General features: G+C 46.0%; 1 protein-coding gene across 3 annotated transcripts in view; it reads right to left on the bottom strand.

Moving 5' to 3' along the window:
• Positions 1 to 8,499, bottom strand: part of RAB11FIP5 (RAB11 family interacting protein 5) — a 41,529-nt gene extending 33,030 nt beyond the window's left edge. For all 3 annotated transcript variants that reach the window (XM_061155711.1, XM_061155710.1, XM_061155712.1), the window contains exon 1: positions 7,939 to 8,499. In XM_061155711.1, coding sequence (XP_061011694.1) covers positions 7,939 to 8,369 — 431 coding nt within the window. In that variant the 5' untranslated portion in view covers positions 8,370 to 8,499. The remainder of the gene's footprint in view (positions 1 to 7,938) is intronic.
• Between the last annotated feature and the right edge of the window lie 19,069 nt (positions 8,500 to 27,568).

The following is a 27,568-nucleotide window of genomic DNA, read 5'->3' on the forward strand; positions in this document are numbered from 1 at the left end:
CCCCAGATCTCCCTCCAGCCGACCTCCTCACACACCAGCAGACAGCATGCAGGGAGGAGGCCAATCCCTTATTGGCTCTCAATGCTCACAACCTAACCCTGTCTTTGATTTGGTATCAAAGGTAAAAACTGCAAGCCAGACTCAACTGCAGGAGAGGACAGTGCCATCAGATGATTCTTATCACCTACTCGGGCTGTGGGCAACAGTCCTCCGAGCCCAGAGCCATCATTTCATTAGTTACCCCTGCCTCTTGTGGGCATGGGCTGCTTGGGCTCACCTCAGCCCAGCCAGGCTCAGCCTCCCTCCCGCCTGGGCACAAACTTCTCGACCAGTCCTCACCCCTCTTATTGCTGTAGGCTCCAAAGGTCTGCCTCTGTCAACTTGCCTCAGGCAGAGGTCGGGGTCATCACACTCCTCAGACCCCAGTCTCAACATCAGTAAAAATGGGGGTCAGCCTGCCTGCCCTCAGGGAAGAAGGAAATGAGGTGATGCTGGGAAAGCACTCTGAGAAGGAGGCCAACCCACACATAAAGATTTGGATTTACTGTCTGTCGGGACCTTTTATGGGCTGTCGTCAGCCCTATGGAACAAGGTGGCCCGGGACCAAAGAGCGATGACCCTGCCCATCAAAAGGAGAACCAGTGAGATGACCCTCCCAGGGGACTCTCCGGGAGACAGGGTAAGGAAGAAATTCTACTTAACCACACTCCCCTCCCCGGTGCTCCTAACCCAATATTCACCCTGAACTGGAGTCCCGAGTCCCAGAGGATAAAATTGAATATGGCCATCCTCCTGCTAGGGTCTCGGTTCAGACACAACAGGTGGTGTGTACTCAGTTCTTCAATCATGTCCGACTCCTTGCGACTCCATGGACTGTAGCTCATCAGGCTCCTCTGTCCATGGGATTTTTCAGACAAGAATATTGGAGTTGGGTTTCCGTTTCCTCCTCCAGGGCATCTTCCAGACCCAGGTCTCCTGTGTCTCCTGCATTGCAGGCAGATTCTTTACCTGCTGAGCCACTGGGAAAGTGCCACAACAGGTGGACACAAGCAATAACATCCCTCTGTGGGGAAGCCAGGCTGATAGTAGGTATAGAAGTGTGTGCATGAAGAAAGCTGCGTTTGTGCAAACACAACAGGAGGGGGAGAAGAAATCTATAATGCATTGGCTTTTAAAAGTATACGAGAACTGGTAATGCTGGTTGCCTCCGAAGAGAGGAGCTAGATGACTCAAGGTCAGGGCAAGGAAGATTTTTCACTGTGTAACCTCTGTATCTTTAGAATTTTTAAACCAGTAAACTACTCAAAAATAAATGTGGAAGAAAGTCAGGCTGTTTTGCTGACAGAAGCACATAGCTAAACTAACTCAGCTCCCCTCCACTCCCTTTCCTGGCCCAGCCCATCACACTTCCCTTCCCTTCCAGAGGGGCAGTCTTCCTCCCAACTCGCCCAGCCCCTACCACACCTCATCTGTCATTTAAGGCTCTGCCTCCTACAGGCAGTCCACCCTGATCACACCAACCCTGGTGAGTTGGTCCCTCCTTTGATCCTTTCTCTCATACTTTTCATATACTGCTTTTTTTCCTTCCTTTATTAAGTCTTGCCTCAAACATATTTTTGCCTTCCTAGGGAAAGGGCTATAAATTTTCTTTCTCATGTTTCCTCCAAAGCCCTAACCTTGGCACAGTGGTTGCCCAGTAACTACTTACTAGATGTTGAACAAAAGAAAGAAAGAAAAAAGCACACCACTGCATGACTATAAGAGGAGGAACTAGATGGCTTGGAGTGTTCCGTCACAGTAAAACAAGCATGTGATTTTTTGGGAAAGGTCAGGAAGTCTCGTATCTGGTGATGATATCCCAAGTCCAGCTATAATGCGCAAGCCAAAGGGAGCAAATCTCCCTGGGGTGGGGGTTGGGGGTGTCCGAGGCCAAGGCAGAGCTTTCCAGCCCCTCCCTGTGAGTTAGTCTAGCGGCAGTGATACCCTCTTCCCCAAACGACCAGGCAACACCCCCATCTCCTGAGAAAGATATGACCAGACACGGAGCTGAGATTAAATGCACTTATCCCAGCCAGTCAAGGCCTCACACAGAAGCAGGTATGCTTACAGAGCCTCCAAGCCTGACCACAGAGATGGGCTTTGGGGAGGAGAGGTGAACCCTAAGGAGGGCAGCTGCTGAACACCAGGTCCCATGCAAAGCTGAATGCTGGGAGACACGGGGGAAGACTCAGACGGATGGCGCGGCATGGTGCTGAAGAGCACAGAATCTGGAGCCAGACTGGGCGCAAGCCTGACGGCCGGGTATTATGTACCTTTAGAAAAGTCACTTCACCCCCTGTGTCTCAGTTTCCTCACTTGTTAAACACAGTAACAGTACCTACACCTCAAGAGGTTGTTATAAGCTGATGGAAGACAAATCCTCAGGACAGCGTCAGTACCTAAAAAGGACATAATCAATGATATACTAGACGAATGAGGCAATGACAATTCTCCAAAAACGAGTGCTACATGTGGTCTGTATGGGAACTCAGAGCAAGTTGGGTGGCAAAGGGGATCCCTGATGGCCAGCCTGACAGGTCTGGGGGTACCTCCTCCTCCAGGAGGCTGTCTCTGACCATAGCTGAGCCCAGGGCTTCTGTCTGCTCTGAAATCTCCAGTGTTTCCTGGCTAGGCCCCAAAATATAGCACCCAGCTATGGCCCTTCCTCTAAATGTAGGGGTCTGTCCTCCTAATAAGACTGCACGCTCTGAACACGCAGGCTGGGGTGTCCATGTCCTCCCCTCCTTTCAACTCCCCGCCCAACCAGTGGCCTCCCCCGGCCTCTGCCCAGGCAGAAAGGCCTGTGGATTACAGACTGCTCCTCAGCGTCTCAGAGAAGTCCCAAGGCCCCCTTCCCTATCCCAGTGGACATGTCCCCATCTCCCTAAAGCCCCTCTGGCACTTCCACAGAAACCTTGGGATGCACTCAGGGCCCCAAGGGCCATCTCTTCTTTACCCCAATCCTTCAGCCCTCAGGATGCCAGGGCCTAAGAGAAACCACACAGAGCCCCACCCTTCCTAATTGCTACATAGCTGAGAGCCTGCCACTCGCCCTCCCAGCCTCCATTTCCACACATCTAAGCACTCAGACAGCTCTGACATTAGAATTCCACGATCAAGGTCAGTGCTTCCGATCAAGGTCAGTGCTTCCGTTTCCCACCCCTGGGGTCAACTGAAGGTCAAGGTGGCCCCTGACAACACTCCCGCCTCGCCCTCCACCACCAGCACCATCTCCTGGGAGCTAAACTAGCTTATTATGCTCACTGCGGAGACCTGGGCCCAGCCCCACAGGCCAGCTCAATCAGAACAAAGCCATCAGACTCCTCCTTGAACTGCCAGGTGCAGAAAGGACCCACTCCATGGACTTATCCCTGTTACTTGGCCATGAGGAAGGGCAAGGCTTCTTCACAACCACATCAGTTTGCAGAGGACGGCCCTGAGCAGGAAAAAACATAAGGTACAGAGCCCAGAGAACACGCAGAGCTCCTGTCACTGTGTCAATCTTCTGTCCCCACGCAGGGTGGGAATGGCAGGGGAACACCTGGGCGAGGCCAGACGAGCCTTTTAGCGTCGCTGTTGCTGGCGAGCGTGTCACAGCCCCGGGTGGCAGCAATAAAAAGAACAGGCAGCCCCATCAGAAGAAAGGGACAGCCCTCAAGGTCACCCCACGGAGCTCTGCTGAGCTTCATCTGTCCCCGGCTGCCAGCAGGGAGGGGAGAACAGGGCCAGCTGCAGAGGGAAGGGGAAGCTGCTGCGCTTGCCAGTCTGACGGGGGAGTCATTTCCTACCCCTCCCCACACCCCCAGATGCTGCTGCTCCAGCAACCCCAAATAAAAACTGCCCCATAACTCAGGGAATGCAGCCTCCCCGCGTCCTAACTACTGCTTTTAAGAACAGCCACACCCTTCCCAGTAGCCAAGCAGACTTCCCCAGCGGCCAGGTCTGAGGCTGGAGCAGGAGCCAGAGCCAAGGACCCGCGTGGCCTCAGCTGCTTCCTGAGGAGCAGGCACAGCTGGAAACCAGCGGGGATGAGGCTGTGGGTCACGCGTCATCTGTCTACAAGAGGAACACGCAGTCCATCTGGAGGCTAAGGGACAAATGGCAGCCCTCAGAGATCATGCCATCTTAGACCGGCAGGCTACACTGGCTTCAGGTGCCTCTCCCAGTGCCTAAAAACCCACCCTCCTCGAGGAGGTCTCAGGCCACCACCGCCAGCCAGGCAGAAGGCTCAGGTCTCCTACCTAAGTCCTCCGCAGCCACAGGCCCCCCTGAGGCCCTCATAAAATCAATGACACAGGTCTGACCAGGGCTGATCGAGCCACTTAAGAGGGCCACAGCTGCAGCCTGTCCATGGTCACATTTTAACCCAAATCGAGGCCACAAACGTGGCCTTTCTAAGGAGCCAGACTATAACCCTCTATCCAACAGGCCCAGGAAGGGGGTTCTTTTAAGGAAGGGACCATTTTTCTCCACACAAGTACCCACTGGGGAGTACTATGGATGGTATGGAGGTAAAAACCACAAAGGACACATCTAAAGAAGCTAAAGAGGGAATTTCCTGGAAGTCCAGTGGTTAGGACTTGGTGCTTTTCACTGCAGGAGCCTGGGTTCGATCCCTCGTTGGAGAACTAAGATCCTGCAAGCAGCTCGGAGTGGCCAAAGAAAGATGCATCTCTTGGGATTTTCAGACCCACGGTGATCCATGAATGGTTTTACTGAAGGGAAAGGGTTATAGTTAGTTTCCTTGTGTATTACAACAAATGTTGTTTCAACAATTTTCTTTTCAATCGATTGAAGCCTCCAGTGAAATCCCTCACCTCAAATAGCATCCCACTGACAAAGCAGCTTCAGGGACTGTTGAGGTATCTAGCACCCTTGCCCTCATCATCATTACCATCACATAAGGAGGGCCCTAGGAGTAACCCAACAAGAATATCTTGAAAGCTTGCTATGTCTCTAGGACAAAAATAAGACTTTTAGAGACACCACTGTATTTAACTTGTACAATTTTATGACTGTTATCTCATATGACCTTTTCAGAATTGAAGAAACAGGTTAAGTAACTTGCCTGCTAATAAGTGATAGAACTGGGAAATCCCAGTTTTCACGTTCTTAACAGTATGCTGCTGCCCTGCCAGGAAAGACGGCTGCAGAGATCTAAAGTTGATCTGAGCATGGCTCTAGAACTGCAAAGGGCTCCCAAGACTAGCCCAATTCTCAAAACTCCAGCAGCAAAGAGAATAGTGGAGGGCTGTGAAGGGCCAGGTCATTTCATCAGTAGCTCTCATACTTCTGTGAGTACCCTGCCACCACAGTCCTGGGGCTTTCCCAGGTGCTAAGTTCTGTATTATTTCCTCCTGTCACATGAGAGGCCCCTCTAAGACAGGGGACATCTCCCAGATCATAGCTACCAGGCTACCAAAACCTCCCTCCACCATCACTGCCATTCACTGATCACCAAACATGTCCAGGAACTAGGTGCTCATTTCACCTCTTACATCAACCCTGCCAAGGTATGAATTAGCCCATTTTACAGATGAAAATACTGAGGCACCAAGAGTTTACTTGACTGGCCACAAGGTGGCAGGTTTGGGAAGGGAATCTGCAACTCCACAGGCCCCTCCTCTTAAGCTTGAGACTGCTTTTCCCCAGTCAAGTGCTGTCTGGGCAACATAGAGCCATCTGCTCTCCTTGAGAGCACCACAGCTGGTTCCTGGATTTCTTTGCCACCATTAACCAGAGCTGAGGAGGGCACACCCCAGTCCTCTCCCCACTGGAAAATGTGCAGACTCACTGTCTTAGCAGTTCATGCCAAGGTGCTCCAGGAAAGGCCATGAAGAGTGGCCATCAGAGCCAGAGGTGGAAGGTGCAAACTAGAGTAGGGGCAGCAGCCCTCAAACGAAAAGACTGGGCTGATTTCACAGGCATTTCTGCTGCCCATAAGTCCCCCTCCTCCTGCCCCCTCCAAGTTCTATAAATAACTCAGGTCAATGCATCACAGGAAAGGCAGCCAGGTGGGTGTGGAAAGATCCTGTGGAAAAGATGACTTCTCTAAAGTAAATTAAAGCTCCCACTGAGATCAAGGGGGGGTGCGGCCAGTTCTCCAAGAGGGACTGTCCTCGGCTGCAAACAGGTGCACGTGGGCCGAAAGACACGGACGGCTCAGTTAAGGAAGACCCAGAGGCCAAGAAGAAAGCAAGAGCAGGAACTGAAAAAAATCAAAGCCCCTCCCCAACCCCCTCCCCCACAAGTCACTGACCTCACAGAAGCCCCTCCCCACAAGCCTGGAGACTTTGTGTCTGTGCTCAGCCTCCCCTCTAGTACTCACCCCCCCCCCCAACCCCCACCAGCCCGGGATGTGTTATCTACCAGTCTGGTCAGATTAGCTGAGAGGTGGAGATGGAAGGACCAGGAAAGAAAGGAGTGGAATGAATTTGGGGGCAGGAGCCTCTCCAGGAAAAGAAAGGGCTAAGAGGGCCAGAGAAGAGCTTTCTGCCCCACCCCACCCCCTTGGGCTCCCCGAGCCAGGCAGGGGGGAGAGGACAGAAAAGGGGAGGAAAAAAACAAAACCAGGGCCAAACTATACCACATGATCCCACAGCCAGCAACCAAACAGCAAGTCAGGAGGAAAGGCGAGGAGGCCAGGGGAGGGAGAGATGGAGCTAGGTCACAGCCCTCCCCAAACCTGCCCTGTGCTAACTGGTTTCCCACCAAAGCCACAACAAGCGGTGAAGGCCTTCTGTACCCACGTTTTTAAAGCGTTCAAGGTCAGATCTTTTCTATCCAAATCCTGCTTTCATCTGGGTCTGTACCCGGCTGGTCCTTCTCCAGCAAGCCTTCCTAGATTGCCTCAGTTGGATGCCATTTCACTTGGGCAAACCTTTCCAGCACCTGTCCCAACCCCTTACCCTCCTCATCCAGGAGCCATGGGACCCCTGACCCCCAACCCCTGACCCTCCCCATCCAGGGGCCATGGGACCTCAGGGTGGCCGTCACCCCAGTTAACCATCTGAGAGACCCACGGCTGGTTGTCAGCCCTAGAGACAGGCCTCCAGATCCTGCCCGAGCCCGAAACAGGAAATGAGGCTCCAAGTCAGAAGCCTTGATCTTAACACAGGGAAAGTTAAACGCTGCCAAAATAAATGATTAAAGAAAAAATAATAACTCATTGGCCTTTCTAGGTATAAGTGACTGGGAGACCATCTCCTGCTGTGACTTAAGCACATGCTGCCTCCACTTCAGGCAGGACACCTGAAACCTAACTAACGCCTTTCCTTAGAGGTCCTCCTGTTCTCCGATCAGGGACAGTGAAGAGTAGACTTGGGGGCGTCTCTAAGCAGCAGAGGGCATCCGAGTGCCAGGAAGCAGCAGATGCCCTCTGCAGTCTCTAGATCTGGTGTGGTGCCTCCGTTCAACCGCTGCCCTCCTCGAGGCCAACCCTGAACCTTCCTCCTCTCACAGGGCGAGGCAGTGCCTCTCCAGTTCCCTGCGGGCCTGGCGTGGAACAGGCGTCCGCACGCAGTTACCCTCCCCTTCGAAGAAAGTGGGACAGGCCCAGAGGCCCTAGGAATGTCCCCCAGATTTTCCTTCTTGCGGTTCCCACAGCCCAAGAGTCTCTGGATCCCACTCCTAACTTTACTTGACAATCTACTCCTAACAGTAGACCACCATTCTCAACCCCCCAGGCCTCCCAAGGATCTGCCAGCAGCCAAACACAGCCCAGAGCACACTTGGGGGCCGAAAGGAGACCCTATATGTGAAGAACCAACTTGTCGGTTTACGCCCTTGAGCGCCAGGCAAAAGGGCGCACCGCCCCGGCCAAGGTGTGGGGTCCTGCGTCCCCCAGCCCCGCCCCGCGAGGCCTTTAACCGTTTCCGCTCCCCCGCGCCCCGCACTCACTGAGTGTGCTGGGCGCGGCCTGCGCCGAAGACCTCATCCAGCGCCACCGTGGCCTGGCCCAGGAATTTGTCGACGCCGATGAGCGAACGGTGCATGGTGGTGAGCACCAGCTGGCAGGCGGCGGCTGAGCCCGCGGCCCAGGGCGCCGGGCCCGCATCGGCCTCCTGCGCCCGTAGCAGGCCGTCCAGGGCGCCGGGCGGCAGCTCGAAGGAGCACTCCTCGCGCCACTCGGGACATCCCGGCGTCTTCTCCACCACCGACGTGCTGTACTTCTCGCGGCCCACCTGGATCACCGTGTACGCGTCGCTGGTGCTGCCCGCGCCCGAGCTCTTGCCCCGCAGCCCGCGGGCCCGCAGCACCGTCACCTGGACGTGCGTGGGTAGCCAGCGGGAGGGCCCCGCCGCCGGCTCGGCACCCCGCACCAGGGCCATGGCGGGGGAAGCGGCGGCGGGCGAGGGAGGCCTGGCCGAACCAGGACCGCAGACACTTGGACCAAGTAAGAAACTGGACAGCGGCGGAGGGTGGCCAGGAGCCGGCTCGGAGCGCCGCCGCAGCTGCGGGTTGGGCCGGGCCGGGCCGGGCTGTGCCGAGCCGGCCGCCGCCTCCCCGCCTCCCCGGCCGCCGGCCGCGCCGCGACGTCAGCGCCCCGCCTCCCGCCCCGCCCCGCGGCCGGCGACCCGCGACTAGCGACCGGGACCCGGACCCGCGCGACGGTGCGGCAGAGCCGGGGGACGGTGGCCGCCACGCCCTCGCCCCGGCCGCCGCAGACCAACCGGGAGCTAGAGGTCAGCCGGGTGCCGCGCGGGCCGTGGGCGGGGCGCGCGGCCTCCGCAGAGGAGGGGGCGGGGCTCCCGCGTCGGTACCGCCCCCAACTGGGGGCGCCCGGGAAACACTGCCTCGGCTGGGGGCCGCGCCGCACTCGCGGCCGGGTCTGAAATGCCCGCTCCGCGCCTCCCGGCCAATCCCAAGTCTTCCTTCAAGACGTCCCTGCTCCAGAAAGCCCTCGCCCTAAAACTGCCCCGCCCCGCCCCTCCCCTGGATGGCCATCCCCTTGGCGCAGGCAAGTGGGAGCGATGCGGACCCCGGCTGCCCCCTTGGTCTCTCCTCCAGCCTGCCCCTGCCGGGGAAGTTCCCCGCGTGAAAACAGAGGCGATTCACGCTGCGCCGCGTGATGGTCCCGGATCAGCGACCCGAAAGCGGGTGAGCTGCCGCTGTCTCCCACTTCTACGAGCCGGAGGGACCACGTATGCAGCCAGAACCCGGCTAGGGAGTCCAAGGAGCTCGCCCTCAGCGACCACTGCGGCGGAGAGCAGAGATGAATCAGAGATGAATAAATGAGTAACCACATCAAAGTGTTCACTCGGACCGCTGGGGCTCATGCGTACCGAGTTGGGGAAAATTATAGGCTCTGGTGGAGGTTTTAAACAATTACTTATATCCATTAAGTGCCTACTCTGTGCAAAGCCCTTGGTATTACTTGCATGCTTGGTTTATTATTGATAATGACAACAGTGGTTAATAATTGCAGATGCTGAATTTCGGCCAATGCTCGCCCATATGTTTTACATGCGTTACCTCATTTTGTCCCCAAAGCAGCCCTGTGGGGTGAGTTTGGTTTTTATCCTTATCTTCGGGAAGATAGAATTGCAGCTTAGAGAGGTTAACCTGCCATGATTCGTAACTATAAGAAGTGGGATGTGAATCCACACAGATGACCCTAAAGTCGTTTTTGTTGTTTTAGTTTCAGAGCCTATATTAAAAATCGTATTTTTAAAAATATATATGAAACACAGAGCTTAAAAAAAAAATCAAATAGGACAAAAATGCTTATGATGAAAAGCAAAAAATTTCCTTCCCACCCCTCATTCCAGGGTTAATTTTGGGCCTGGTGGTTACCTCCCCATCTCTACATGCTTACATGGTTATATCTAGATTTATCGGGACGGTCACTATCTATTGTCTTCCTGCTATGATAGATAATGATTTAGCTCCTGCCGACTTTTCTCTCTCAATCTTATGTGTTGTAGTTATGCTTTTGCTGTTGTTGATGTTCCTCTATTGGATACTTTGATGGTGAAGTGAAGTGAAAGTCACTCAGTTGTGTCTGACTCTTTGCGAGCTCATGGACTGTAGCCCACCAGGCTCCTCTGCCCATGGGATTTTCCAAGCAAGAATACTGGGGTGGGTTGTCATTTCCTTCTCCAAGGGATCTTCCCAAGCGATCAGCGATTGAACCCAGGTCTCCTGCATTGCAGACTTTGATAGTGGAAACCTTTATTTCTTCTTAGGGAGACTTCACAGTACTTCCTGATGTTTTATGCTGTGAAAGAAGGATGCCAGAATCCCCACTTTTCCAGGCCATGTCCTCTACCAGGAATATGGTTGTATACCAGGTACATGAGAACCAAGGGAGCATATTATTCACCAAGGCTCAATCCTTCCACCTCAACTATGATCAAAATGGAGTGAAGGAGTGCACTCTGAGCCCCACAGCCCAGCATCCCTATGGATGCTTTGGAGACAGTCACATCTGCCTATGGATTGTGGCTCTCTGCCACTTAACAACAGTAAGACCTGAAGGTTAAGCCAGCTCTCTAACCTCTCTAGCCTTGTTTCCTGATCTACAAAATGAGGATAATGATTCCTACTTTAAGCAGTTGCTGAGAAGATTACATGATAGAGACCATCACAAATGATCTCAAAGCATCTGAACATTATATACAGCTTCTTTCTGATTATAAAATTTATTAGGAAAATATAAAGAAGGAAATAAAAAATAGGTTAGGATCTCACTGTTCAGAAATAGGCACTGTTAACAATTTGTTGAACTTCTTTCTAGTCTTTACGGTATATGTTGTTGTTTTATATGCATTATGGTTGTGAGGGAATTATAGTGTAATGGTTAAACCTGGGCACTCTGGAGTCCTTGTTCTACCATTTACTTTATGTGTACTTTTTCATTTACCCTTGAAGACAACCCTTTAAGGCAGATGCTATTGCTACCTTTGGCCTTCCTGGGCGGCTCAGCAGCAAAGACTCCAACTGCAATTCAGGAGATGTGGGTTCAATCCCTGGGTTGGAAAAATCCCCTGGAGAAGGTCATGGCGACCTACTCCAGTATTCTTGCCTGGGAAATCCCACGGACAGAGGAGAATGGCGGGCTACAACCCATGAGGTTGCAAAGAGTCATATACGACTTGGCGACTAAACAGCAACAACAAATTGCTACTTCATCTTCATGGATGAAGAAGCTAAAGCAGCAAAAGCTTGGATGATTTTCCCCAAGTTTGTAACCAGAAAATTGCAGACTGTACCTGAGCCCAAGTCCAAGTGACTCTACTGCCTGTGGTACTCTGCCCTCACACTGGCTTAGTTTGTTGGTCGTCTAAGCCACTACATCATTTGAAGTCAATAAAGCAGGAACTGTTGACATACCCATTTTACAGATGAAGAAATTGAGGTATAAAAAAGTTGAACAGGCTTACACAAGGTTACAGAGTCAGGATGAAGCCCCACTTTAAGAATGAACTCCCCAGGGGCTTTGCAAATGAAGGTATCTTTGCCAAGCCATGACTCGCATACGCTTGTCGTTGTCCTTTAATGGTTCCCTTTCTTGTGTTTTCTTAGCTCTCCTACAGGACAGGATCGGCTCCGCCCACCCACTTGCCTCCCCCTCCCCCATGGAGTAGTAAGGCTCCAGGAAAGGGCAAAAGAGAACAAAGATGGGCTACTCCCGCCTTCCTCCTGCCCTGGCCCTCATAATTTGGCAAGCTCAGGCTTCCTGCTGGCCCGGGATTGCAGCTGCAAGAGGGCAGTGAAGTCAGGAAGGTCTCCACTGCAGGCCACTTGGCCCTAATAGAAAGGGTGGGCGCTGCTAGCTGTTTGCAGTTGAGAAAAGAGCAGAAACTCTGAAAACATTGAGGTCTTGGCCACCAAGAGGTGTTTTCTGCTCTAGGAGATGAGACCACCCACCCCACCCACTGCAGTCTGATGTGAGGGTTAAAGAGAGAACCCTCCTGCTTCCTCTTCTCCCCCATGGCTGGGAGTGTTCTCGACCTTCCTGGGCCTCTCTAGTCCATTCGGGACAGTTCTGGCTTTGAAAGAGTGGTTCTTTTATGTAATTTCCACTCATTGCTTCCCTGTGCAATATCATAACCCTTCCACACAGGCACTATAAAATGCATTTGCCCGGCTCTGCGAGCTATATTTCCCCCTGTCCTTCACCTCTCCCTCCCACATCTATTTTAAAAGGGCCTTTACTATAACAGAGTCACACAGCCTGGGTTTAAATCCTGGTGCCACCGCTTACTAGCAGTATAAGCTTGGGCAAAATACTGAACCCCAGAATCTCAGTCTCCACATTATCAAATGGGCCTAATAATATATCTAATAATCCTTAAGATTTAGTATGAGAGCTATCTCAATATACCCTAAGCAGTGATGAGTAACATCTTAGAAATCTTTGCTGAAAGCAAAAGGTAGTACCTGCTTGTTCTCCTTGCAGTTCTTTGATTGCCAGTGAGATTGAACATTTTTTCAGTTATTAGTCATCTGTATTTCCCCTTTTAATAAGTTTATTTTTGAATTGTTTCTTTTCTATGCCTATTTTTCTTTGAAGCCTTAACTTACTAATTTATATTAACCCTGTCTATGTTAGGAATAATAATACTTTGACTTTTTTTTATTGCAAATATCTTTTTACATACATTATGGAGTCAAATCCTTTAATTTCTTCTAATATTTCAAGCTTAAGTTCTTCCACACTCATAGGTCCAATAATATCCGTTCATATTTTTTCTAGTTTTTAAATTGTTTGGCTTTTTCTTTGTTCTTTCATTCTCTTTAATTTCTTCTAGAAACTATTTTGATGAATGACTTGAGGTGAAAATCTAACTCTGTCTCCCCCAGCAGCTATCCAAGTTCCCCAATACTTACTAAAAAAACCCTGTCGCTTTGCCATTGGTTTTCTTGCTCTTATATATACAGAGTCTGAACTTTTTACTCTAATCCTCTGAGATTTATATCTTTCTGTCAGTGCTATTCCATTTTAATTATTGTTGCCTTTTAAATGCTTTACTATAGCAGAAGGGAAAATCTTCACTCGTTTTTCTTTTTATAGCTGCTCTCACCTGTGTATTCATCCACATGAGCTGTAATTCTTTTTGGAATTATAAGAGAAATTGTCATGAGAAAAATTGACATCTTTTCAAACAACAGCCATACGCTTGACTTCTATTTAACATTGTGCTGGAGGTTCTAGCTAGGACAATTAGGCAAGAAAACAAAACTATCCAGATTGGAAAGGAAGAGTAAAACTATCTATTTACAGATTAGATGACCTTGTAAACAGAAAATCATAAGAAACAATTAGAACTAATAAATGGGTACAGGATACAAGATCAATATATTAAAATCAACTATTTCTACACACTAGCAATGAAATTTTTTAAATAATTCCATTTATGAGTATCAGAATAAATGCTTAGAAATGAATCGGACGTAACAAAAGAAGTGTAAGATTTATACACTGTAAACTACAAAACATCACTGAAAGAAATTAACAAAGACCTAATTAAAAGACATCTCAAGTTCATAAATTCGAAGACTTAATATTATTAAGATGCCAATACACCCCAAATTAGTCTGCAGATTTAACACATTCCCCATCAATATCCCAGCTGCTGTTTTTTGCAGAAATTGACAAGCTGATCCAGGAAATCATATGGAAATGTGAAGGACCCAGAATAGCTAAACAAATCTTGGAAACAAAAAACAAAGTTGGAGGACTGACACGTCCCGATTTCAAAACTTAACTACAAATCAAGACAATAAGATACTGGCATAAGGATAGACATAAATCAGTGGAATAGAGTTGAGATTCCAAAAATACACTCTTACATTCATGGCCGACTGATTTTTCAGTAAAGATTCCAAGACCATTTCATGGAGAAAGAATAGTCTTTTCAACAAACGGTGTTAGGACAGCTGGATATTTGCATGCAAAAGAATTAAGTTGGACCCCTTCCCTACACCATACACGAAAGTTAACTCCAAATATGTCATAGACCTAAATGTAAGCACTAAACCTATAAAACTTTCAGAAGAAAATGTAGAAGTAAATATTCATGACCTTGGGTTAGGCAAAGCCTTCTTAGATACAACACCAAAAGCACAAACAACCAAAGAAAAAAATAAACTACACTTCATCAAAATTAAAAACTCTTGTCCTTTGAAGAACATCATCATCAAGAAAGTAAAAGGACAACCTATGGGTTGAAAGAAGATATTTTTAAATCATAATATATGATAAGGTACTAGTATCCAGAGTATTTTGGAGAAGGAAATGGCGACCCACTCTAGTATCCTTTTATTTTTAATATATATATAATTTTATTTATTTATTTGGCTATGCTGGATCTTCGTTGCTCCATGGGCTTTTCTCTAGTTGTGGTCAACAGGGGGTTACTTTCTGGTTGCGGTGTTTTGCAGAGCACAGGCTCTAGGGCTCAGTGTTGAGGTTCTCGGGCTCTAGATCACAGGTCAGTAGTCGTGGCACATGGGCTTAGTTGCTCTGCAGCATGTGGGATCTTTTCAGACCAGGGATAGAACCCATGTCCCCTGCATTGGGAGGTGGATTCTCTACCACTGAGCCACCAGGGAAGCCCCACACTCCAATATTCTTGCCTGGAGAATCCCGTGGATAGAGGAGCCTAGTGGATTGCAGTCCATAGGGTCATACAGAGTCAGACACGACTAAAATGACTTAGCACGCACACTCATACAGAATATTTAAAGAATGCTTACAGTTCAACAATAAAGACAAATAACCCAGTTTAAAAATGGGCAAATGATTTGAATAGATTTATCCCTAAAGGAGATTTATAAGTAGCCAATACAACATTCAGAAAACTAAGATCATGGCATCTGGTTCCATCACGTCATGGCAAATAGATGGGGAAACAGTGACTGACTTTATTTTTCTGGGCTCCAAAATCACTGCAGATGATGATTGCAGCCATGAAATTAAAAGACGCTTACTCCTTGGAAGGAAAATTATGACCAACCTAGACAGCATATTAAAAAGCAGAAACATTACTTTGTCAACAAAGGTCCGTCTAGTCAAGGCTATGGTTTTTTCAGTGGTCATGTATGGATGTGAGAGCTGGACTATAAAGAAAGCTGAGCGCCGAAGAATTGATGCTTTTGAACTGTGGTGTTGGAGAAGACTCTTGAGAGTCCCTTGGACTGCAAGGAGATCCAACCAGTCCATCCTAAAGGAGATCAGTCCTGGGTGTTCATTGGAAGGACTGATGCTGAAGCTGGAACTCCAATACTTTGGCCACCTCATGTGAAGAGTTGACTCATTGGAAAAGACCCTGATGCTGGGAAAGAATGAAGGCAAGAGGAGAAGGGGATGACAGAGGATGAGATGGCTGGATGGCATCACTGACTCAATGAACATGAGTTTGGGTAAACGGGAGTTGGTGATAGACAGGGAGGCCTGGCATGCTGCGGTTCATGGGGTCTCAAAGAGTCGGACACAACTGAGCAACTGAACTGATACTGATACTGATGTGAAAAGATACCAAAAACATTAGCCGTTAAGGGGGTATGAATCAAAACCATAAAAAAAAACTTCCCTGTCAGTCCAGTGGTTAAGAATCTGCCTGCCAATGCAGGAGACAGGTACAATCCCTGGAAGCGGAAGATTCCACATGACTCAGGAGAACTAAGCCCATGTGCCACAACTGTTGAGCCTGTGCTCCAGAGCCTGTGAGCCACAACTCCTGAGCCCACATCCCACAGTTACTGAAACTCCCACACCCTAGACCCTGTGCCCCACAACAAGAATAGCCACTGCCATAAGCCAGCACCGCAGCTAGAGACAGCCAAAAATTCATTAATTAATTATAGGTCCCCTCAAAGCTTAAAAAACCCACCATGAAGTACCACTTCACTCCCTCTAGAATGGGTATATTTGAAAAAGAGATGATAACGAGCGTTGTCAGGATGTGGAGACCCTGGAACCCTCATACATTGCTGGTGGGAGTATAAAATGGTACAGCTGCTTTGGAAGACAGTTTGGCAGTTAAATTGTTAAACATGGGAGCTACCATATCACCTAGCAGTTTCACTCCTAGAAGTATGCCCAAGAGAAGTGAAAACATGCATCTTACATAAAAAATGTGCATGAATATTCATCCCCAGATTCCTACCCCAAACCTCCAAACCTATCACCACCTGCATTCTTCCTTTCTCAGAGAAATAGGTGTTCCTGTGTGCTTAAGGTTCCTCTTTTTGCCTTGGAATAGTCCAGGGTTCCATCTCTTCATTTATTTATTTCCTATCCACTGGCTCCTTCATCTCATCATATGACACATGCTCAAGTCACTCCTAATAAACACAAGAGAAAACAACAACTCCCTCTATCAGTCTGTACCATGTCCCCCTCTCTGTCAGGCTTCCTGAAGATGATTTACCTTTATCTCCTTCTCCCCCCTTCCTACCCTGAACCACAGCAGCCTGGCTCTCCAAACTCCCACCCCATCTGTGATTGCAGAACCCCAGGACTCTCCTTCAGTCCTTGTTACCTGACCTCTCCTTGGCATTCAGTAGTTAACCATTCCCGTCTCCAAACTGCCTTAACCCCACTTTCAGCCTCTGGGCCTGTTTGACACTTTTGCTCCTCCCTCTCCCTCCACTCACTACTAGGTCTACTGCAAGGGCTTCTCTTCCTTCCTCCATTTCTTTTAAAATTATTTTATTTATTTATTTCTGGCTTCACTGAGTTTTCATTGCTGTGAGGGCTTTTCTCTAGTTGAGGCGAGCAGGGGCTACTCTCTAGGTACGGTGCGCAGGCATCTCGTGGTGGTGGCTCCTCTTGTGGATGGTGAGTTCTAGGCAACACAGGCTTCAGTGGTTGCAGCTCATGGACTCTAGGCTCAGGCTCAATAGCTGTGGCACACGGGCTTAGCTGCCTCACAGCACGCGGGGTCTTAGTTCCCTGTCCAGGGACCAAACCCATGTCCCCTGCAAGGCAGGGGTTTCTTGACCACTGGATCACCAAGGGGATTCATGACTCCTGGACCACCAGGGACATCCCTTTCCCCCGTTTCTTAACGTGGGTTTGTTTGCCAGCTCTCTTCTCTTTCCACTTCTCAGACTCTCCCTGGAGATTCACTTCTTCCCACATGGTTTTATCCACCCTGTATTTGTCCCCAGCTCCCATATATCTGCTTCCACACCAGTCCTCTTTCCTGAGCCCTGAACCTACCCTTGTGAATGCTGTGAAACATCCCTCAAATACCTCTAACTCAACAAGTTTGTATTCATTTTCTAGGGCTACCATAACAAAATACCACATCCTGGGTGGCTTAAACAACACGAATTTATTTTTCTCAGTTCTGGAAGCTGGAAGTCCAAGGTCAAGTTGTTGGCAAATTTGGTTTCTTCTGAGGCCTTGCTCCTTGGCTTGCTGATGGTGGTCTTCTCGCTTCCTCCTCACATGGTTTTCCCCTGGCCTAGGTGTTGTCCATGTCCTAATCTTCTCTTCTTATAAAGGATACCAGTCCTACTGGCTTCAGTTCAGTTCAGCCACTCAGTCATGTCCAACTCTTTGCCACCCCATTGACTGCTGCACACCAGGCTTCCCTGTCCATCACCAACTCTCAGAGCTTGCTTAAGCTCATGTCCATCAAGTTGGTGATGCCATCCAACCATCTCGTCCTCTGTTGTCCCCTTCTGCTTCTGCCTTCAATCTTTCCCAACATCAGGGTCTTTTCCACTGAGTCAGTTCTTCACATCAGGTGGCCAAGCTATCGGAGCTTCAACTTCAGCATCAGCCCTTCCAATGAATATTCAGGACTGATTTCCTTTAGGATTGATTGATTTGATCTCCTTGCAGTCCAGGGGACTCTCAACAGTCTTCTCCAACACCACAGCCTTCTTTTGGTCCAACTCTCACATCTATACATGACTACTATGGAAAAACCATAGCTTTGACTAGATGGACTTTTGTCAGCAAAGTAATGTCTCTGCATTTTAATATGCTGTCTAGGTTTGTCATAGCTTTTCTTCCAAGGAGCAAGCATCTTTTAATTTCATGGTTGCAGTTACCATCTGCAGTGATTTTGGAGCCCAAGAAAATAAGGTCTGTCACTATTTCCATTGTTTCCCCATCTATTTGGCATGAACTGATGAGACTGGATGCCATGATCTTAGTTTTTTGAATGTTGAGTCTTAAGCCAGCTCTCCTGTTTCGCGTTCATCAAGAGGCTCTTGAGTTCCTCTTTGCTTTCTGCTGTAAGGGTGGTGTCATCTGCATATCTGAGGTTATCGATATTTCTCCCGGCAATCTTGATTCCAGCTTGTGCTTCATCCTACTGGATTAAGGCCCATTAATATAACCATATTTTACCTTAATAACCTCTTCAAAGGCACTGTCTCCAAATACAGTTACAATATGAAGTATTAGGGGTTAGGACTTCAACAAAGGAATTTGGGGGGAGAAACAGGGGGTGTCAAAATTTAGCCCATAACAAAGTTAAAAATTGAATTCATCATCTCCCCAGCATCACCACCAATTCCATCTCTGTAATCCCTCTCTTTGTGAATCTCTCAAGGCCCTCGCCAGAAACCTAGAAGGTGTAGCATCCTCTCCAAGGGTGAAACTAAGCAGAGGTGGTCCCACCACACCTGGAAGCTGCATAAGGTGTCTGTCTCCTGCCTGCTTACTCGGTATCGTATCGGAAGAAACTGCCAAAGACTACTAGTATTGTGTCAGAAAAGGACTCAGGAGCCAACTTGAGAGGATGTCACTGGCCCGAAGCGCAACAAATAGAGCATCAAAAGGATAATAAATCAAGGCATTGAAATACATAAAATATATTTGATGATCTCGTAATGATTTGTCATCATTAGAAGATACTAAGGAACTTGTTTGGAGGTTCTAGTAGGAGAGCACGGCTACTAATTTACCGTTAACCAAAAAACCATCCTGCTCTCTAGGGGAAGGTCATCCTCTCTGACTTGAGCATGCAGCTTCAGGAAACACATACACAGAACTGTGAGGGAGGAACAGGACACCCACCAACCCAGCCACATCAGCCAAATCAACCCTGGCAATCAATGGGGTGACAGGATGTCAGAGGAACCAACACTTTATTTTTAAAAACTGCTAAATAAAAGGAAAAAAGCCTCCCTTTCTATATGAACTGCAACATGAGGTAACAGAATAGTAGATAAGAGTATTTTTTTTTAATATAGAATGAAATGAATATTTTTTGTGTTCCCACAAATGAATGAAGGAAGAATGACTGAAGTAGAAGATCACCATTTGGCAGCCTTGAAAGAATTAAGTGGATCTAGGCAATGATTGTCCATGGCTGTTGACATCTCACCAAAAAATAGATAACCAGTAATTATGCACCTCCTGATGAAGAACCATACCACCACTTATGAGGCAGTCCTGCCCCCAAAATCTAGCCAGAATCTGCTCATGCCTGTAGATCCAACTACAAATTTATAGGAAACATACATGACAGAGAAAGTGTTGAACAACAACTCAGGGATGTAACCAGTAAAATCCAAACTGTGGGAAATTACAGGACAGTTTTTTTCAAAAAAATAAATTGCAAGGAAAAAAGAGCTGGAGGAAGAACCCAGACACTTGAAAAGTACGTTTTTAAAAACGAGTAAATACCGCCCCCTCCCATAACAGTGAGCACATCCAGCACCCACATTGTGGTGTCTAAATGCCATTCACCAGTGAAAAAGAATTACGATCCTTGGAGAGATGGCTGATTCTAGGACTAGGGCAGGGGTAATATGAGATGGGCTTGTGTGATTTTGTAATGCCAGAAAACAAGGAAGTCCTCAGGAAGAAAAGAGGGGAGGGATAGTATCCAAAGAGTACCGCCACCAACCTGAAGGAACTCCCAGTGGCCAGAGCTGGAGTAATTTGAGCAATAGAATATATCACAGTAGTGTTGGATTATAACCCGTAAACCTAAAGTTATATGAATAAATGATTGAATGAATATGTAAATAAGAAAATTCTTCCTTACAGAATAATTTTTAAAAATTTTTTATGTATTTATTTTTGGCTCTTCTGGGTCTTCATTACTATACTTGGGCTTTTTCTCTAGTTGGAACAAGTGGAGGCTACTCTCTATTTGCGTTGTCTAGGCTTCCCTTTGCAGTGGCTTCTCTTGTTGCTGAGCACAGGCTCTAGGGCACAAGGGCTTCAGTAGTTGTGGCTCAAAGGCTAGAGGGCAGGATCAGTAGTTGTCGCACACGGGCTTAGTTGCCCTGGAGCAGGTGGAATCTTGCAAGACCAGGGATTGAACCTGTGTCCCCTGCATTGGCAAGCGGATTCTTAACCACTGGGCCACAAAGTCCAAGAATTCTAACAGATACTGCTTCTCCAAGAAGTGGAACGTAAATCACCTCTCCTTGGGTGTGACTGGACTCAGAGACTCATCTTCAAAGAATAGAGTATGAAAATTAGAAATTTTACAGTGACAAAACCTGACAGACACCACCTTAATCAAGTGATCTAGATTAACATCACTAGTGATAAACCATATTGATTAGCATATACACAGTGCAATAAGGGCATTTCACCTCTGTGCCTTTATATTGTAAAAACTCATAGCCCTCCTGCCCTCTAGGTGGGAATGTAAACTGCTACAGCCACTATGGAGAACAGTATGGAGGTTCCTTGAGAAATTAAAAATAGAGCTACCACATGATCCAAGAATCCTACCCCTGTGCATATATCTAGAGAATACCATAATTCAACAATACTTGCCCTCCAATATTCATTGAAGCACTATTCACAATAGCCAGAACATGGAAGCAACCAAATGCCCATCCACAAAAGAATGGATAAAAAAGATAGGTACATATATGTGGTGGAATATTACTCAGCCATTAGAAAGGTCAAAATAATGTCATTTGCAGCAACCTGGATGGACCTAGAGATTATCATACTGAGTGAAGGAAGTCAGAGAAAGACAAGGGTCATATAATATTGCTTATGTGTGGAATCTAATTTTAAAAGGCTATGAATGAACTTATATACAAAACAGAAATAGAGTTACAGGTATGCAAAATAAACTTATGGTTACCAGGGGCAAAGATGGGGCAGGGAAGGATAAATTGGAAGACTGGGATTTACACATGCACACTACCATATATAAGATAGATAACTAATAAGAACCTATGGGGTAGAACAGGAAAGTGAAAGAAAGAAAGTGAAGTCGCTCAGTTGTGTCTGACTCTTTGTGACTTCATAGACTGTAGCCTGTCAGGCTCCTCCATCCATGGGATTTTCCAGACAAGAATACTGGAGTGGGTTGCCATTTCCTCCTCCAGGGGATCTTCCTGACCCAGGAATCGAACCCCAGTCTTCAGCACTGCAGGCAGACTCTTTACCATCTGAGCCACCAGGAAAGCCCATAAAATAGGAAGCTCTACTCAATACTCTGTAACGGCCTATTTGGAAAAAAGAATCTGAAAAAAAAAAAAAAAAAGAATGGGTATATGTATACATATAACAGTACATCTGCAACTAACACAGCATTGTGAATCAACTATATTCCAATTAAGAAAATAATAAAAACTCATAGCTGCTTTCTAGCAAGAGAAAAACAACAGACAAATACAAATTGAGGGGCATCCTTCAGAATATCTGAGCAGTACCCTTCACAAGTGTCAAGGTCGTGATAATCATCAGAGATGGGAGGAAACTTAGGAGACATGTCCTTCCTTGAGGGGACCAGTTTAGGTGCACATCCTTGTCTAACTCATCCCCCAAGTGTGGTCCCTAAACACTATGTTTTAGTTTTACCTGTTATTTTGAAGAAATTGCCTTTTAAAAATTATTTTTATTGAGATATAGTTGATTTATAAGATTAAATAAATTTCAGGTGTACGGCATAGTGATTCACAATTCTTAAAGTTGATACTCCATTTACAGCTATTGTAAAATATTGGCTGTATTCCCTGTGCTGTACAATATATCTTTGTAGCTTACTTTATACACTGCAGTTTGTACCTCTCAATCCTCTACTCCTATCTTGCCCTTCCCTCTTCCCTTTCCTCTCTGGTAACCACTAGCTTGATCTCTATATCTGTGAATGTTTCTTTTTTTTGTTATATTCACTGGTTTGCTGTACTTTTAGATTCCACATATAAGTCATAACATACAGTATTTGCCTCTCTCTGTCTGACATTTCACTAAGCATAATATCCTCTAAGTCTATCCATGTTTTTGAAAATGGCAAGTTTTATTCTTCTTTAGGGCTGAATAATATTCCAGTGTGTGTGTGTGTGTGTGTGTGTGTGTGTGTGTGTGTGTGTGTGTGTGTGTAATCAATTTAGTTGTGTTTGATGCTTTGCTGCCTTATGGACTGTAACCTACCAGGCTCCTCTGTCCATGGGATTCTTCAGGCAAGAACACTGGAGTGGGTTGCTATGCCTTCCTCCAGGGGATCTTCTTGACTCAGGAATCAAACCTGTGTCTCCTGCGCTGCAGGCAGATTCTTTACTCCTGAACCACCGGGGAAGCACTACATTGTTATACATTCATCTGTTATTGAACACTTAGGTTGCTTCCGTATCTTGGCCATTGTAAATATGCTGCTATGAACATTGAGGGGTTCATATATCTTTTCAAATTAATGTTTTTATTTTCTTCAGATATATAGCAAGGAGTAGAATTGCTGGATTAGGGTAATTCTGTTTTCAGTTTTTTTAGGAACCTCCATACTGTTTTCCACAGTGTCTGCACCAATTTACATTCTCACCAATAGTGTACAAAGGTTGCCTTTGCCCCACATTCTCATGAACATTTATTTTTTGTGCTCTTTCTGATGCTAGCCTTTCTGACAGGTGATATCTCATTGTGGCTTTGATTTACATTTCCCTGATGATTAACAGCATTGTGCATCTTTTCATGTGGCTGTTGGTCGTCTGTATGTCTTCTCTGGAGAAAAGTTCAGGTCTTCTGCTCATTTTTTAATCGGATTGTTTGTTGGTTTTGATGTTGAGTTGTATGATCTGCTTGTGTATTTTGTATATTAACCCCTTATCAGTCATATCAGTTGCAAATATTTCCTCCCATTCAGTAGGTTATCTTTTTGTTTTGTTGATGGTTTCCTTTGCTGTGCAGAATGTTTTAATTAGGTCCCATTTATTTATTTTTGTTTTTAGTTCTTTTATCTTAGACACAGTCAAAAAGAATATTGCTACAATTTATGTCAAAAAATATTCTTCCTATGTTTTCTTTTAGGAGTTTTATGGTTTCCTGCCTTACATTTATGTCTTCAATCCATTTTGAATTTTTCTTACATATGATGTGAGAAGATGGATTAATTTCATTCTTTTACATGTATCTGTACCCTTTTCCCAGCACCACTTACTGAGAAGACTCACTTTTCTCCGTTGTATAGTCTAGCCTCCTTTGTTGCAGGTTAACTGACCATAATTGCGTGAATTTATTTCTGGGCTCTCCATTCTGTTCCATTGATCTACACACACACACAATGGTGTGTGTGCCAGTACATACTGTTTCGGTTACTGTAGCTTTGTAGTACAGTCTGAGGGAAAAGAGACCTTTTATTCTATTTTAGAAAATATTACAAAATCATCGTTATGTGAAGACATTGTCAAATGAAACCAAAAAACAATAGGAGAAAAGTATTCTTAAAGTATGTGAGTTGGTTAGCTTTTTGAAACTACATTGTTTTCTGGATTGCAGGATGTTTTTGGAATTTGTCAGCTTAAACTTTTTTTTTTTTTCAATTTTGGGGGCAATTTTAGATTTGCAGGAAAGTTGCAAACATAGGTATAGAGAGTTCCCATTTATCCTTAACCCAGCTTCCATTAATGTTGACATTTTATAGATACTTTGTCCAAACTAAGAAACCCACATTTGGTACAGTATCATTAACTAGACTACAGACTTTAGAGTTCACCAGTTTTTCCATTAACATCACTTTTTCTGTTCAAGATCCAATCCAGGATCCCACATTGCCTTTGCTCATCATGTCTCTTTAGCTTCCTCCCATCTGAGATGTTTGTGTGTATGTGTGCTAAGTCACTGCAGTCATGTACAACTCTTTGTGACCCTATGAACCATAGCCTGCCAGGCTCCTCTGTCCATGGGATTCTCCAGGCAAGAATACTGGAGTGGGTTGCCATCCCCTTCTCTAGGGGATCTTCCTGACCCAGGAATTGAACCCATGTCTCTTATGTCTTCTGCCTTGACATATAGGTTCTTTACCACTAGCACCACCTGGGAAACCCTCTGTGATATTTAAAGTGAAGTGAAGTCACTCTGTTGTGTCTGACTCTTTGTGACTCCATGGACTATAGCCCACCAGGCTCCTCCACCCATGGGGTTTTCCAGGCAAGAATACTGGAGTGGGGTGCCATTTCCTTCTCAAGGGGATCTTCCCCACCCAGGGATCGAACCCAGGTCTCCTGCATTGAAGGCAGACGCTTTACCCTCTGAGCCACCAGGATGTTTACTTGATAGTAATTCATTAAATAATACATATGCTGTATATGATTTTCTGAATTTTGTGTTATATTTAATAATAACAAATTAAAATCGAAAACAAAAAATTACAGTAGCTTCTCATCGCTCTTGGAGTGATGGCAGCTAGCCTCAGCCTGGCCAGTGAAGCCCAAATCACTTTGTGCCAGACTGTCTCTGCCTGATGCATAGCGGCCTAGTCAAGCAGGCCCCCTTTCTGTCTCTCATATTTTATCTGCTCCTTCCTGCCACAGGGTCTTTGCACCTGCTATTTCCTCTACCTGGCACAGTCTTCCCTCCTCTTTGCCAAGGTAACTCCTACTCCTCTGTTGATACCATTTCAGCATCCTTCATACAGTCTAGCCTCGCCCGGCCTCCCTAGCTGGGTAGAATCTCCTTGCCACAGGCTCTCATCGCTGTCCACAGTGCTTCACTGGTTTGAGTGGCTGTTTGTTTCTGTCTCTCTGCCAGACCTTACGCTACATGAAAGTAAGGACCACACCTGATGTAGCGACCACCTCTATCAGCTTCCTCCACAGTGCCTGCAGATGCTCATGTAGTAGATGCTCAATACTATTTGTTGATTCCAGAGATGAATGAAAATCATAAAACATGCTTAAAAGGTAGGGGAGGAAGGGAGAGAGGAGGAGGGAATTACCGCAGTGTTTATAGCTTATTCATTTTTCATGGAGATGGGGATGGAAAACCATTAGATACTGATTGTATGTGAAGTTGCCATTAAAAACTTCTTAGGAGTGTGGATCCTGCTAAGTCAGAAGATGACCCTTTTGTTTCTGCTGCTCACTTGGATGGGTTCTGGATTAAAAAAACTGGTTCATGAGCTCCTCAAGGGGAGGCTAGAGAATCTGACTTGCTGTGCAGAGTGTGAATTTCAAGTTTCCCACAGCCACAAAGCAGTCCACGAGGGAGGGGCAGGCAGAACAGATCGGAGGGAAAAACAGACGCAGAATCAGCAAAATTGCAAGAGACATATGCTTTTAAGCCCTACTTTTGTTATTAATTTCCAATTTTAGTGCATTATGGGCAGATGACAAGGTCTATATGATATTGATTCTGTGAAATTTATTATAGTTTCTTTTATGGCCAATTTAAATGTTCTTCTGGCTCAGAAAGAATGTGAATTATTTGTCCAGTGTGGGGTTCTTTTATATCTAATTGATCAAATTTATTAACTGTATTGTTTATATCTTCATTATCTCTATTTAAATTTTGCCTTGCTCTCGGTGTCTAGGTTTCTAAGAGGAATGACTTTGGAGTTACACAGGTCTAAGGATATTTCTCTGTAAGTAAAAATATAAGACTAATTTATAAAAATTATACCTTTTCAAATTATTGAGGTTGGGGAGAAACAACAAAGAAAACACAGACCAGAAAACAAATGAGGGAAAATGAGAGAGTATTAAAAACCAATCTAAATCTGTAAAAGATGACACAACTAAATCTATCTGCTTAACAATAACTGAATGGAATAAACTTGCAAACTAAAAGAAAATACTGTCAGATATAATTTAAAAAAAATTAAATGAAAACATATGCTATCAATAAAGATAGCCTAAAATAAAAATGCTCAAGGAGTTTGAAAGTAAAAGAACTAAACAGTGGGTTTTTACAAAACTTGACAAACTGATTTTTAAGTATACTCAAAAGAGTAAATTCAGAGAGTAACAAATATTTGTTGAGTGCCTACTGGGTACCAGGCATGTGTTTTAAAGCTGCAGTAATTAAAACAACGTGGGGTAGAGCTAGACGTAGACAAATAGAGTCGGCAGGAACAGAACAAGAAGCCTGGAAATAACCTTACATGTGCATAAGAATTTAATCTGTGATAAAGATGATAGCTCAAACATGTGAGGAAAGGACAACTTTACTTCCTACTTGGAAAAAATAAACAGCCATAAACATTCAATATAAACTTAAGGGTTTCAACTCTGAAAAAAGGTATCAGATAGACTAAAGATCTAAACATTAAAAATCCCATTTAAGTAATAGAATAAAATTTAGAAGTTTATTTTTCATATTTGGAGTTCCATCTCAACTCCTCAAAGAATTTGAATAAACAGTTCACAAGGGAAATGTAAAGGGCAGTTAAACATGAAGAAAACAAAGCTTAACCTCACTGGTAGCTTAAAATGATAAATCAATATGACAGCGATACCCAGTGGGGTCAGGGGGCAAAAGGACACCTTTGGGGTATGAACTGGCAAAGCCTTTTTGGAGACCAAGTCAACATTATCTATCAATCATTTTAAACAGGTAGTTAGTTCCTATAAACTGGCAATTGCATTTCAAGGAATTTACCCTGTGGAAATCCTCATATAAGTATACAAAGAACATTGTATAAGGATGTTCATTTCTGCATTGAAACAGCAAACTTCTTGGGGTGGAGTGTAACTATCCATTAATAGAGATGAGGTCACAGCCTATCAGAGAAAAAGGCCATGAGCACTGCAGGCAGCTGAGGAAAGGGGAGTTGTAGTCTCACTGGCCCCGTGCTAGGGAAGATTTCTGGCAGAGACGGCTGGTCGGAGGTCTAGGTCACTCAGAACTTCAGTCCCATCGGGCACGGGCTCTGGTCTCCCAGTGCCAGAGTATTTTTATGCTGCTAGACTTCAGCCTTGGTGACTCGACTTTTCATTGATTTTGAGCAAAACATTTAAACCCAGGACCTTTTAGTTAGGAAAATTGTAAAGATACATACAACATCCTATTTTAAAATGAAAAGGTTTAAAACAGTAAGAATCTCTGCATATTTTATATTTGCTGGGGATGAAGGGGGAAGTGTCTTTGTAAATGGATCCCTTTCATTCATGTATTGATTCAACCGATGAGAAATGGACACAGCCTCTAAAGAAGCTCCCTTCATGAGGGGAGGAACTCTTGTGAAGGAACGGATGTGTGCATGTCTGTGTGTGAGTCACTGAGTCGTGTCCGACTCTTCGCGACCCCTTGGACTGTGGCCTGCCAGCTTCCTCTGTCCATGGGATTTCTTAGGCAAGAATACTGGAGTGAGTTGCCATTTTCTTCTCCAGGGGATCTTCCCGACCACGGAATTGAACCTGGGTCTCC

This window comes from Dama dama, chromosome 11, assembly GCF_033118175.1.
Source record: "Dama dama isolate Ldn47 chromosome 11, ASM3311817v1, whole genome shotgun sequence".
NCBI classification, from domain to species: Eukaryota; Metazoa; Chordata; class Mammalia; order Artiodactyla; family Cervidae; genus Dama; species Dama dama.